The 13442-nt window shown below is 47.2% G+C and overlaps 2 protein-coding genes across 3 annotated transcripts in view; one reads left to right on the top strand and one right to left on the bottom strand.

Moving 5' to 3' along the window:
- The window catches only part of LOC136631775 (NXPE family member 1-like), a 72081-nt gene extending 70280 nt beyond the window's left edge, over positions 1 to 1801 (top strand). Inside the window, exon 5 of the mRNA XM_066606110.1 lies at positions 415 to 1801. Coding sequence (XP_066462207.1) covers positions 415 to 950 — 536 coding nt within the window. The 3' untranslated portion in view covers positions 951 to 1801. The remainder of the gene's footprint in view (positions 1 to 414) is intronic.
- The window catches only part of LOC136631769 (uncharacterized), a 248364-nt gene that overhangs the window by 112209 nt on the left and 122713 nt on the right, over positions 1 to 13442 (bottom strand). The gene's annotated exons all lie outside the window — the stretch shown is intronic.

Genomic DNA, 13442 nt, shown 5'->3' on the forward strand with positions numbered 1-13442 from the left:
CTGCAAATTTTACACTGAAAAAAAACTGTAATGGGTGGTCACCCTAAATTTGGTATCTCTGTAATGGTACTGATGCACAGAATGTATAAACTTGGTATTGTCATAATCATGCTGACACAGAGAATAACATTCTAATGTTTTTTACTGCCCGTTGACCGCCAATTAAGAAAAAAAAACCTATGGTGGAAGTTATGGCTCTTTTGATACAAAAGTATATATGAATGTATCTATCCATCTATCTATCTCATGTATCTATCTATCTATCTATCTATCTCCTATCTATCTATCTATCTATCTATCTATCTATCTATCTATCTATCTATCTATCTATCTATCTATCTATCTATCTATCTTCTATCTATCTATCTCATGTATCTATCTATCTATCTCATGTATGTATCTATCTTCCTGCAGCACTCCAACAATTCAGTCTTTATGAAGATAATTGGTCATATCAACGTTTTCACCTGGACATAAAGCAGAATATGAAAATGTCTTGGAAGCGGCACACCTTCCCTTTTGTTTGCGGCACGTATCAATCATGGAAAGAGGAACGCACCATTACACGTGAAATCGACTTAATAAGAGGTGATAAGCGAACTGTGATCATACTGACGGTTGGAGCCCATTTCAGATCCTACCCCATTTATTACTTCACTAAGAGACTGTATAACATACGCCTCGCTATAGAGCGTCTGTTCCTGAGGAGCCCGGAGACTAAAGTGATCATTAAGACTGAGAATGCGGGTCCAATGAGCAAGAATTTTGAGACATTTTCTGATTTTCATGCTTATGTTCATTATTTCATCATAGAAATCATCTTCAAGGACCTCGGTGTCGGCTTTGTAAATGGCTGGGATATGACCAATGCATTTGATACCAATGATATTCACCCTCCGGAGAAGGTTATTGCGAATGAGGTTAGAATGCTGATGACATATATCTGTTAAATAAATGTGCACAATGAACACGGGAGGGGTGCCCGTCATACTTCCATCTGTGAGTAAGAGTGACTTCCATCCTGCTGGACCTTTGGCCATTCGCGTATAATAGGATGGCCATTCATGTGAATAGCCATTTTGTAATACTACTGTAGTGGCTCGGAGTGGACACTACATAATGTTTAATGTGCTAAGGTTTTTATTTGTATATATGCCTTTAAATGTTTATAATTAGAGATTTTAGAGACTGGAGATGTCACTGTTAATTAAAATCTGTCTGACAACCGCGTTATCCCCCTTTGGCTGTCAGCTGCCCTGTTCCAATTGGCCACTCTGCTGGATGGCAACAGCAGTGGGATTGGGTGAGGCCCATGATTGGGTGAGGATGAAGGAAAGTCCCGCATGGGTGGACAGTTAGGATTCCTGGCAGGAAAAAAATAGTTAAGTTGGAGAGAAAACAGGAGAAGATCAGGAGGAATAAAGAGGAGTTTACTGTGCGGTGAGAAGAGAGGCGTAGTAAGTACAAGGAAAGATTATAGTAACAAGAAAGATCAAGGAAGAAGAATTGTATGAGGAGAAGAAAGAAAATAATTCCATATATAAAGAAAGATAGAGTTTCTGATTTGTTTCTTGGGGTGTGGGAATTTGTATGTTTTAGAAAAAATGAAAAATGTTCAATAAAAATTATTTGAATAAAGAAAAAAGAAAGATAAAGAAAGAACCTTAAAGAAGAAAGATGGTGAAAGAGTCTTATATAGAAAACAGAGGCTGGATTTATAGAAAGGAAGAAGGAATTCTTCATCATCTAACTCCACAAAAGCATGCCTTTACAGAAGTGTTTGCCTGTAACTAGAAATATCCGTTAGGCCTCATGTCCACGGGGAAAATATGATTTAGGATCCGCAGCGGATTACCTGCACGCGGATCCGCACCCCATAGGGATGCATTGACCACCCGTGGGGTAGATAAATACCCGCGGATCGTCAATAAAAGGGATTTTAAAAATAATGGAGCATGAACAAATCTGGACCATGCTCCATTTTCGTGCGGGTCTCCCGCGGGGACGGCTCCCGCGGGCTTCTATTGAAGCCTATGGAAGCCGTCCGGATCCGCGGGAGACCTAAAATAGGAATTTAAAGAATTTACTCACCCGCAGCGGGCCGGGAAGCTCTTCTCTTCCTCACGGCCGCATCTCCCTTGCGTCAGGAATTCATCCGCCGGCCGAAAAAGAAGATCTGGCCGTGAGGAAGAGCAGAGCTTCGCCGCCCGCTACGGATAGGTAAATTCTTATTTATTCGTATTTTCAGCGCTCATGTCCGCGGGGCAGGAGGGACCCGCTGCAGATTCTACATGTAGAATCCGTAGCGGGCCCGATTTTCCCCGTGGACATGAGGCCTTAGTGTTTACTTAACGAAGTCTACCCTGTCTGCTGTAGCACCTTCTCACCCATTACCACCTGCACTGCACTACATCACCCTACAGGAGAAGGGATTACAACTCCATTCCCTAAAAGAACTTTGCTCATAGCGGGTTTAGGCCTGGCTAAGAGCTGGCATTACGACAAAACAATACCATCATTCCCTACTCGACCACGAGTAGCGGTTTTATGCCAAATTCTGTCGGTTGCTGCCACTTTGGGGGAAAGCAAAGAGAGGATGGGTAACCACCGCGAATGGACATCCAAGGCTACCGCTTGCTTCGTTGTCATCTTTTTATGCAAAACCACCAACCCCCATCCTGGCTGAAGCGTTACATTACATTTTTCCTGCAGGGGACATGTGTGGGTCGCAAGTGTGATACATTATATACGAAGTAACACAAACAAAGTATTTTAAATACAATTTCCTTCTGTGGGGTGAGCAAAACATATGTCTCTAGGCTTGTACCCTGGATGTTTTTAAGATGTTTTAAAACACGTTTGTGAAGTAGAGTTGGGGGCCCATGAGCCTTTAGTTATGTTCCTCAACAATGGGTGTACCTGTCCATGTGAATACCTAGTGTTTGTGTTGAGGTCAGCCTCACTTACAGTTCCATTGCGTGATAGTCACCATTAGTACATACCTGTAATACTACCACAGATTTTGTTGGTACCTTGTAGCAATATAGCTGCCCCACCAGGTTATGGCAGTGGCGCGGCTGCTCTCTTCCTTGGAAGCAGATGCAGACAGCAGATCTCCTGGCCTTCCTCACAGTCCAGCACTTGCCTTAACTTGGCCCACACTCTGCCCTCCAGCTGTCCTCTCTCACACAGTTAGCAGCCTTTTTCCCCCAGCTCTGCACCTACTCTCCTTCTCAGCTTGCCAGACAGCAGCTCCTTTGACTCTTCTGAAAGATTTAATTCCATTTTAATTTTGTTTTTGAATTGCAGTGAAAAGCCCTAACACTAGTGTGAATACACCTTAAGCTGCAGTACCAGGCACCAAATGTATGGAGCTATGCTTAGCATACAAGGAAGGGGGCACAGAAGAATTGTTTCTTTAAGACAAGAAAGGGGGCATAGAAAAAGGGCTCCTGTAAGATGATTTCCATGATGAGAGCCTCCAGGATATTCCGTTTTTTTTCTAATAGAAAATGTAAATTTACTATGGATCCATCTGAAAATAAGCCAGAAACTGCATACAGTGTCCATAATTATGTCTGACACCCAGAAATCTGACATCGTGATTTCCATGTCACTTTCTTGTCGGTTGTTGGACCCAAAGCTTTGGCCCCTTTGAGCATTGCCTTGACTCACCTATGAAATCTAAATCACACACTGACTGACAAGACGGTACGATGTACCATTTGGGAGCCAAAACATAACTTTTATTTACTGGATGTAAAATTCTCCATAAGTATTAGAGATGAGCGAACATACTCGTCCGAGCTTGATGCTCGGGCGAATATTAGGGTGTTCGGGATGCTCGTTACTCTTAACGAGCACCACGTGATGTTCGGGTTACTTTCACTATCATCTCTGAGAAATTTGCGCGCTTTTATGGCCAATAGAAAGACAGGGAAGGCATTACAAGTTCCCCCTGCGACGTTCAAGCCCTATACCACCCCCCTGCAGTGAGTGGCTGGCGAGATTAGGTGTCACCCGAGTATTGAAATCTGCCCCTCCCGCGGCTCGCTACGGATGCATTCTGACATAGAGGAGGGAAAGTGCTATCGTGTTGGAGCCGGAGCTACTATAGGGAGAATGTTAGGAGTGATTTTAGGTTTCAAGAACCCCAACGGTCCTTCTAAAGGCCATAAATCTTCTCTATATGCTCTCAATGGGGCCGGCGGCAGCAGCGCCGACCCCATTGAGAACGTATAGAAGACAAATCCTTCTTCTCTACCACAGCTGTAACAGCTGTGACAGAGAAGAACGATGTTTGCCCATTGAATTCAATGTAACCGGCAATACAGCAGGTTCCACTGAATGCAATGGGCTGCCGGCGATCGCAGGATGAATGGTCGGGAAGGGGTTAAATATATAACCCCTTCCCTGCAATTCATCCAGAAATGTGTTACAATAAAAATATATACCGGCGTATAATGCGACGGGGCGTATAAGACGACCCCCCAACTGTCACCTTATACGCCGGCAATACAGTGGAGCAAAGAATAAAAAGCATTACTCACTTCTTCAGACGATCTGCGGCGCTCCTGCAGGCTGTCACTCCCTCCTGGTGTTTGCAGGCTCTTGCTCCTTCCTGGTTCCCGGCAGACTATTGCTTTCTCTACGAAAGGCTTTAAATCCCCGCCTCCAGAAACACACGTGCCTTCAGCCAATCACAGCCAATGACAATGATGTCATTGAATGGCTGTGATTGGCTGTGTTTCTGGAGGTGGGGATTTCAAGCCCTGCGTCCAGAAAGCAATACTCTGCCGTGGACCAGGAGGGAGCAAGAGCCTGCAGGAGCGCCGCAGATCGTCTTAAGAAGTAAGTAATGATTTTTAATCTTTGCTCCACTGTATTCCCGGCGTATAAGGTGACAGTTGGGGGGTCGTCTTATACGCCCCGTCGCCTTATACGCCGGTATATATTTTTATTGTAACACATTTCTGGATGAATTGCAGGGAAGGGGTTATATATTTAACCCCTTCCCGACAATTCATCCTGCGATCGCCGGCAGCCCATTGCATTCAGTGGAACCTGCTGTATTGCCGGTTACATTGAATTCAATGGGCAAACATCGTTCTTCTCTGCTACAGCTGTTACAGCTATGGCAGAGGAGAACGATCTTTACGCTGACAGTGCGGGGGGGGGGGCCCACTCTTGCCGCTATTGTGGCTTAATAGTGGGACCTGGGAACTTGAGATGCAGCCCAACATGTAGCCCCTCACCTGCCCTATCCGTTGCTGTGTCGTTCCCATCACTTTGTAGAATTGCCCAGATTTTCACACATGAAAACCTTAGCGAGCATCGGCGAAATACAAAAATGCTCGGGTCGCCCATTGACTTCAATGGGGTTCGTTACTCGAAACGAACCCTCGAGCATCGCGGTAATTTCGTTCCGAGTAACGAGCACCCGAGCATTTTGGTGCTCGCTCATCTCTAATAAGTATCAAAAACACTAAATTGCCATCAGTCTGATAAACTAGCCAGGTCACTACATTTTGTACAACTAGGCCAACGGAATTATAAAATAGTGAAAGATAGTTTATTTAGGGAAGGCATACAGCATATTTCCCATAACTGCACCCTGATGGCTGGTGCACTCATACATGGGTATTCTAGTGCCCCATGGATATATACTATCCTACCAAAGGAAATTGGACCCTGCAGAAGAATAAAAAGTCGAATTTATCTCCATATGGTAATTCTTAGTGGGGCTCCTTTGGCCCTAATGATCTCAAATACTTTCTGTAGCATACTATTGACTAATGTCTGATACAGTTCAGCTGATATTTCCCTCCATTCATCCTGCAAACATCTGGTGAGCTCTCTCAAAGAAGATAGATGCTGTTCATATTTCCTGACACGACATTTTAGTTCATCCCAAAGATGGTCAGTAGGGTTCAGGTTGGGATTCCTGGTCAGGCCTGTCCAATAGTGGAACATCCATAATCTTAAAACAATGTAAAACAGTGTTGGATTTGTGACAAGGAACGTTGTCTTGTTGGAAGTATGGCCGACCACTCCCAAAGAATCGCACATTGTTGGCAGCACAATATAGTCTTTACTGTCAATTTACAGCTTTGGGTTGTAAGAGAAGCCATAATACATCCTGTATCCGTGTTTCTCCATCTCTCTTTCTTTCCTTAGTCTAGATTCAGATATTATCATAGAAACATTCAGAGGAAAACAAGGCCGTTTACTAAGATCTCATGAGAAACAGCTTCAATCGGCCTGAGAGAAGTCCTGCCTACAGACAGACGTCACTGCACTTGCTGAGGTTCTGATAACCAATGATAATAAATGAATTATAATTAGAGATGAGCGAGCACACTCGTCCGAGCATTAGGGTACTCGAGATGCTCGTTACTCGAGGTGAGCACCACGCGGTACTCGAGTCAATTGCATTTCCTTTCCCGCATGTTTAGCGCCATTTTTTAGCCAATAAGCATGCGGGGAAGGCATTACCACTTCCTGCTGTGACATGCCAGCCCTCTGCCCACCAACAGCAGTGAGTGGCTGGGCCTATCAGGTGACCACAGACTACTTAAACTTGTCCCGCCCACGGCTCACCTCAGACACATGCTGGCAGAGGTTAAAGAAAGTGCTGCTGATGATATAGGGAAAGCGTTAGAGTAAGATCCTCTCTTCAAGAACCCCAACAGTCCTTCCTAGGGCTATTCCTCATTGTGTGCATTACAGTTGTGGCTGGCTGGTAGCAGTAGTGCACCCTTTTTTTTAAAGCATCTAGGCCTGTGCAGACTACTACAGCTATAGCATTCTCAGTGTGCAGTGCATTAGGCAGAGGTCTCATTGCTAAACACAGTACTCTAATATTTCCTGGGCCACTGCTAACCATTTCAGTTATACCATTCTATGTCTGCAGTGCATTAGGCAGAGGTTAGGGAAAGTGCTGCTGCTGATATAGGGAAAGTGTTAGAGTAGGATCCTCTCTTCAAAAAGCCCAACGGTCCTTTTTAGGGCTACTCCTCATTGTGTGCATTACAGTTGTGGCTGGCTGGCAGCAGTAGTGCACCCTTTATTTTTTTAAAGCATCTAGGCCTGTGCAGAGCATTACAGCTATAGCATTCTCAGTGTGCAGTGCATTAGGCAGGGGTCTCATCACTAAACACAGTACTCTAATATTTCCTGCAGTGCATTAGGCAGACGTCTCATCGCTAAACAGTACTGTAATATTTCCTGGGACATTGCAAATCATTTCAGTTATACATTTCTGTGTCTGCAGTGTATTAGACAGAGGTCTTATCGCTAAACAGTACTGTAATATTTCCTGGGACACTGCAAACGATTTCAGCTCTGCCACTGTGCAGAGCTTCTCACAATACCCTTTCATTGGGTGCAGTGAAGTAGCCGCAGTTATCAGCACTTTCCACTGGCTGCATAGTTTTCTGCCCCTGTGCAGAACATCTCATAATACTCTTTCCTTGGGTGAGGTGAAGTAGGCTCAGTTGTTAGCACTGTCCACTGGCTGTATAGTTTTCTGCCCTTCTGCAGAGCATCTCGCAATACCCTTTCCTTGGGTGCGGTGAAGTAGAAGCAGTTATTCGCACTATCCACTGGCTGTATAGCTTTCTGCCCTTGTGCAGAGCACCTCACAATACCCTTTCCTTGGGGGGGGGAGGGGGGTTGAGGTAGCCGCAGTTACCAGCACTATCCACTGGCTTTAAAATTTTCTCCGACTCCATACAGCCTCTCTCATCTACAAGTCTCTGTGAGTGGTAAATCATCCCTAGGTATCAGTGCAAGACAGCGCTTTAATTTTTTCAAGTCACAGCATAGAGCCTCCACTATCTACAAGTCTCTAATTAGCCACAGTTGTCAGCGCTGTACAGTTGGGTAATTTATTTGGGCCCTGCTCTATCCTTAATCCGCCATGATGAGGAGTAGGGGTAAGGGTCAAGGACATGGACGTGGCCATCCAAGTGAGGGTGTGGACACAGGCCGAGTTCCTGGGCGGGGTAAATCACACAGATAACGCGTCCAGCAATGTATTGAACACCCAGTCTTCTACGCAGTCCCCTACTCCCGGCCTGTGGACTGCACCTCTGAATCCTCTGGCTGCTCCTCCTTCCTCCCAGTCTCCTCACTCCATGAAAATGACATATTCTGAGCAGGCGGACTCCCAGGAACTGTTCTCGGTTCCCTGCCATGAGTGGGAAAAAAGGGTTCCTCTCTCACCTGAGGAGTTTGTCGTGACCGATGCCCAACCTTTGGAAAGTTCCCGGAGTCCGGGTGATGAGGCTGGGGACTTCCGGCAACTGTCTCAAGAACTATTTGTGGATGAGGATGCTGCGACACAGTTGTCTGTCAGTGAGGTAGCAGTAAGGGCAGTAAGTCCAAGGGAGGAGCGCACAGAGGATTCGGAGCAAGAGCAGCTGGACGATGAGGTGACTGACCCCACCTGGCTTGCTAAGCCTACTGAGGACAGGGCTTCAGAGGGGGAAGCAAGTGCAGCAGCAGGACAGGTTGGAAGAGGCAGTGGAATGGCCAGGGGTAGAGGCAGGGCCAGAGTGAAGAATCCCCAAACTGTTTTTCAAAGCACCCCCTCGCAGCAAGCCACCGTGCAGAGGGCTAGGTGTTTAAAGGTGTGGATGTAGCGCGGACGACCGATGAACTGTGGTGTGCAACCTGTGTTGCACCAATATCAGCCAGGGAGCCACCACTACCAGCCTGACCACCACCAGCATGCGCAGGCATATGATGGCCAAGCACCCCACAAGGTGGGACGAAGGTCATTCAGCACCTCCAGGTCACACCACTGCCTATTCCCCTGTGCCACAACCTGCCACACAGATTCAATCCTCCTCCCAGGATGCGAGGCATGAGCACCTCCTGGCCTGCACCCACACCCTCATGTCCACGGTACTCCACTCCATCCAGCAATGTCTCTCAGCGCAGCGTTCAGCTGTCGCTAACACAAGCGTTGGAGCGAAAGCAGAAAAATGCCACCACCGACCCGCATGCACAAGCTTTAAACATGCACATTGCCAAATTATTCAGCCTGGAGATGCTGTCGTACAGGCTTGTGGAAAAGAAGGCTTTCAAAAACATGATGGCAGCGGTGGTCCCGCTCTACCCCAGCACATCTCCCGCAACATAAATTGTGCCCTCACCAACGCGATTACTGGGAAGGTCAACTTAACCACAGACATGTGGACAAGTACTGGCGGGCAGGGACACTATATCTCCCTTACGGCACATTGAGGACCGAGTCAGAGCCTGGGACCGCTCACATCCTACCCACACCTAGAATAGCGGGTCGTACCTCGGTGTTGGTATCTGCGGCGTTTTATGCCATCTTCTCCAACCCCCCCCCCCCTACTCCAATGCCACCTCTATCACTCAATTAAGAAGTGTGTGTACGTCGCCAGCAGTCGGTAGCGTGCGGCAGCACAGCGGTGGGCAAGTGTCAGCAAGCCGTGCTGAAACTAATCAGCTTAGGTGACAAGAGGCAAGGGCCCCAAGCTGTTGCAGGGTCTGACAGAGCAGACCGACCTCTAGCTTTAGCTGCTGAGCCTCCAACCGGACATGGTCGTGTGTGACAACAGCCGTAACCTGGTGGCAGCTCTACAGCTCGGCAACCCCACACACGTGCCATGCCTGGCCCACGTCTTCAATCTGGTGGTTCAGCGGTTTCTGAAAAACTACCCCCACTTGTCTCACCTGCTCGGCAAGGTGTGCCGCGTCTACGCACATTTTCGCAAGTCCACCACGGACGCTGCCACCCTGAGGACCCTGCAACGCCGATTTAGCTGCCAGAGCACCAACTGCTGTGCGACGTGGCCACACACTTGAATTCTACGCTGCACATGTTGGTCAGGCTGTATGAACAGCATAGAGCAATAGTGGAATACCAGCTGCAACATGGACGGTGAAGTGGTAGTCAGCCTCCGCAATTCTTTACTGAGGAGTGGGCATGGATGGCAGACATCCGCCAGGTCCTCAGAAACTTTGAGGTGTCTACCCAAATGGTGAGCAGTGATGAGAAGCTGCTGTGAAGTTCGCTGCTAAGCAAAAAGGCAGACGCTTTGCGGTTGGAACAGGAGACGGGGGATGACAGTATGCCGCTTGATAGCCAGATCACCATCATGTCTATAACTCAGCACGTTTTGGAGGAGGAGGAGTGGGAGGGGGAGGGGGAGGAGGAGGAGGAGGGGTAAGAGACTGCTGGCCACATTGCAGAAGGTACCCATGCTACTTGCCTCTCATTTTTTCAGTGTGTATGGGCTGAAGAAGAGGAGGAGGATCCTGAAAGTCATCCTCCTAGTGAGGACAGCGATGTTTTGTGTACTGGGACCCTGGCACACATGTCTGACTTGATGATAGGCTGCCTTTCCAATGACCCTTGCGTTAGACGCATTCTGGCCAACACGGATTACTGAATGTTCACTCTTCTTGACCCACGGTATAAGGAGAACCTTTCCACTCTCATTCCCGAAGAGGAAAGAGGTACGAGAGTGATGCAATACCACAGGGCCCTGGTGGAAAAAGTGATGCTAAAGTTCCCATCTGACAGCGCTAGTGGCAGAAGACGCAATTCCAAGGGCCAAGTAGCTGGGGAGGCGCGGGGATCAGGCAGCATGTCCAGCACAGGCAGGGGAACACTCTCCAAGGTCTTTGCCAATTTTATGGCTCCCCAACTAGACTGTGTCACCACTGCATATTATTACTCCTCCTACTACTCCTCCTCCTAAAAAAGCATGTCATCATGCTGAACCGCCAATTTTTCTGCAACTCAAAAGTTTTTTACAATTTTTAAAAGTTTCAAAAGGTTTTTTACTTTTACTGAAACCAATTTTTTCAGAGTGCTGCCTCCAGGCTCTGTTAGAAATTAAGCAACAGCGAGCTGTATCTTTAAAATATGTTTATGGTTTCACCTGCTCTTGGGGTTGAGCAATTTTTCTCTTGCTACAGAAATGCTACAAGGGTCTGGCTATACTCTTGCTACAGAAATGTTACTGGGGTCCGCCTATACTCTTGCTATATAGATGTTACTGGGGTCCGCCTATAATCTTGCTACAGAAATATTACTAGGGTCCGCCTATACACTTGCTACTGAAAGTTTGAGGGGTTAACCTATACTCTTGCTACAGAAATATTTCTAGGGTCCGCCTATACATTTGCTACTGAAAGGTTTGAGGGGTCCGCCTATACTCTTTCTACAGAAATGTTACTGGGGTCCACCTATACTCTTGCTACAGAAATGTTACTGGGGTCAGCCTATACTCCTGCTACAGAAATGTTACTGGGGTCCGTCTATACTCTTGCTACCGAAATGTTACTGGGGTCCGCCCATACTCTTCCTACAGAAATGTTACAGGGGTCCGTCTATACTCTTGCTACCGAAATGTTACTGGGGTCCGCCTATACTCTTCCTACAGAAATGTTACAGTGGTCCACCTATTCACTTGCTACTGAAAAGTTTGAGGGGTTCACCTATACTCTTGCTACAGAAATGTTACAGGGGTCCGCCTATACTCTTGCTACAGAAATGTTACTGAGGTCCGCCTATACTCTTGCTACCGAAATGTTACTGGCGTCCGCCTATACACTTGCTATAGAAATGTTACTGAGGTCCGCCTATACTCTTTCTGCAGAAATGTTACTGGGGTCCACCTATACACTTGCTACAGAAATGTTACAGGGGTCCGCCTTTACTCTTGCTACAGAAATGTTACTGGGGTCCGCCTATACTTCTGCTACATAAATGTTACAGGGGTCCGCCTATACACTTCCTACAGAAATGTTAATGGGGTCCGCCTATACTCTTGCTAAAGAAAAGTTTTAGGGGTCCGCCTATACACTTGCTACTGAAAGGTTTGAGGGGTTCGCCTATACTTTTGCAGCAGAAATTTCAGTGGTCCACCTATACTGTGGGTGCACAAAGGTTTCCCACAGCGGTGTTCAGCTGCCTGACACATACACAGAATGCAGTGTGTGGGAACACAAGGTGGAGGCTGGGACTAAGCATACCCAGGGCCCGCTCACATACTTCCTACACAGAGTATTGCGGGTCCTACCTCGGTCATGGTTTCTCGGCATTATTATGCCACCTCCTCCTCCTGCTTGGGGTCTGGGGATCAGCGGTGGGCAACATGTGTTTGATCTCGTGTTTTCACAGTTATCAGAGACAGTGGTTTGGGCCAAACAAAAGGAGGGTTACTGCATTAATGAGACGTTCACAGCTGTACTAGCATCCGAGTCAGCTTGAGGCCCACGATTACTGAGAGTGTGGGCAGATACCGAGGTCCTCAGGGGAAAGAATCAACTGCGCCAGATTTGGCCTGTGGAACTTCTTTGTGGTTCATCCAGTCTTTGGAGCGATCAAAGCAACCCTAACTGATTTAATGAGACGTTCACAGCTGTACCAGCATCCGAGTCCGCTTTATGCCCACGATTACTGAGGGTGTGAGCTGAGGTCCTTGGCGGGGTGAAACTGCCATGTTTGGGCACTCCGATTTCTTTATGTGTAGTACCGTCTTTGAGGTTCATGGGTTCGCCTATGCTGTGGGTGCACAAAGACTTCCTATTGCGTTGTTTTACCTGTCTGGCAGAAATACACTGAATGACTAGGGCAGAAGTGTGGGCCGAGGTCCTGGGTGGGGTGAAACTCTGCCATGTTTGGTCACTCTCTTTTCTTCATGTTTAATACTGACTTTGAGTTTTGTGGGCTCGCCTATGCTGTGGGTGCACAAAGGCTTTCCCATTGCATTGTTCAGCTGTCTGACACATTCAAAGAATGAATTGGGCAGAAATGTGGGCTGAGGCTGAGGTCCTTGGCGGGGTAAAACTCTGCCATGTTTGGGCACTCTGATTTCTTCATGTGTAATACTGTCTTTGAGTTTCATGGGCACGTCTATGCTGTGGGTGCACAAAGATTTGCCATTGCAGTGTTTTAGCTACCTGGCACAAATACACTGACTGACTTGGGTAGAGCGCAGAAGGCTTTCCCATTGCGGTGTTCAGCTATCTGACAACTACAAAGAATGAATTGTGTGGGGACACACGGATATCCCATTGTTATGTAACTTGTGGCACCTTGGGTCACACAAGGTGGAGGCTGTGACCGAGCCTGAGCCTGGGCCTGCTAACATGTTTCCCACACAGAGTATTGTGGGTCCTGCCTTGGTCATGGTTTCTCGGCATTATTATGCCACCTCCTCCTCCTGCTTGGGGTCTGGGGATCAGCGTTGGTCGGCATTTATTTTCTCTCGTGCTATAAATTACCACAGTTATCCTAGATACTGGATTTGAGCATTCACAGGAAGCGTTAGTAATTTCATGAGACTTTCACAGGGTCACTGTATGTGTGTGGTGGCTGCTTTTACGACACCTCCTGCTTCAAACCAATCTTTGGTGTTAGTATGTGCTGCTGCATTGTGAAAATGTGTAGA

The sequence above is a fragment of the Eleutherodactylus coqui genome, chromosome 6, assembly GCF_035609145.1.
Source record: "Eleutherodactylus coqui strain aEleCoq1 chromosome 6, aEleCoq1.hap1, whole genome shotgun sequence".
Classification (NCBI taxonomy): domain Eukaryota; kingdom Metazoa; phylum Chordata; class Amphibia; order Anura; family Eleutherodactylidae; genus Eleutherodactylus; species Eleutherodactylus coqui.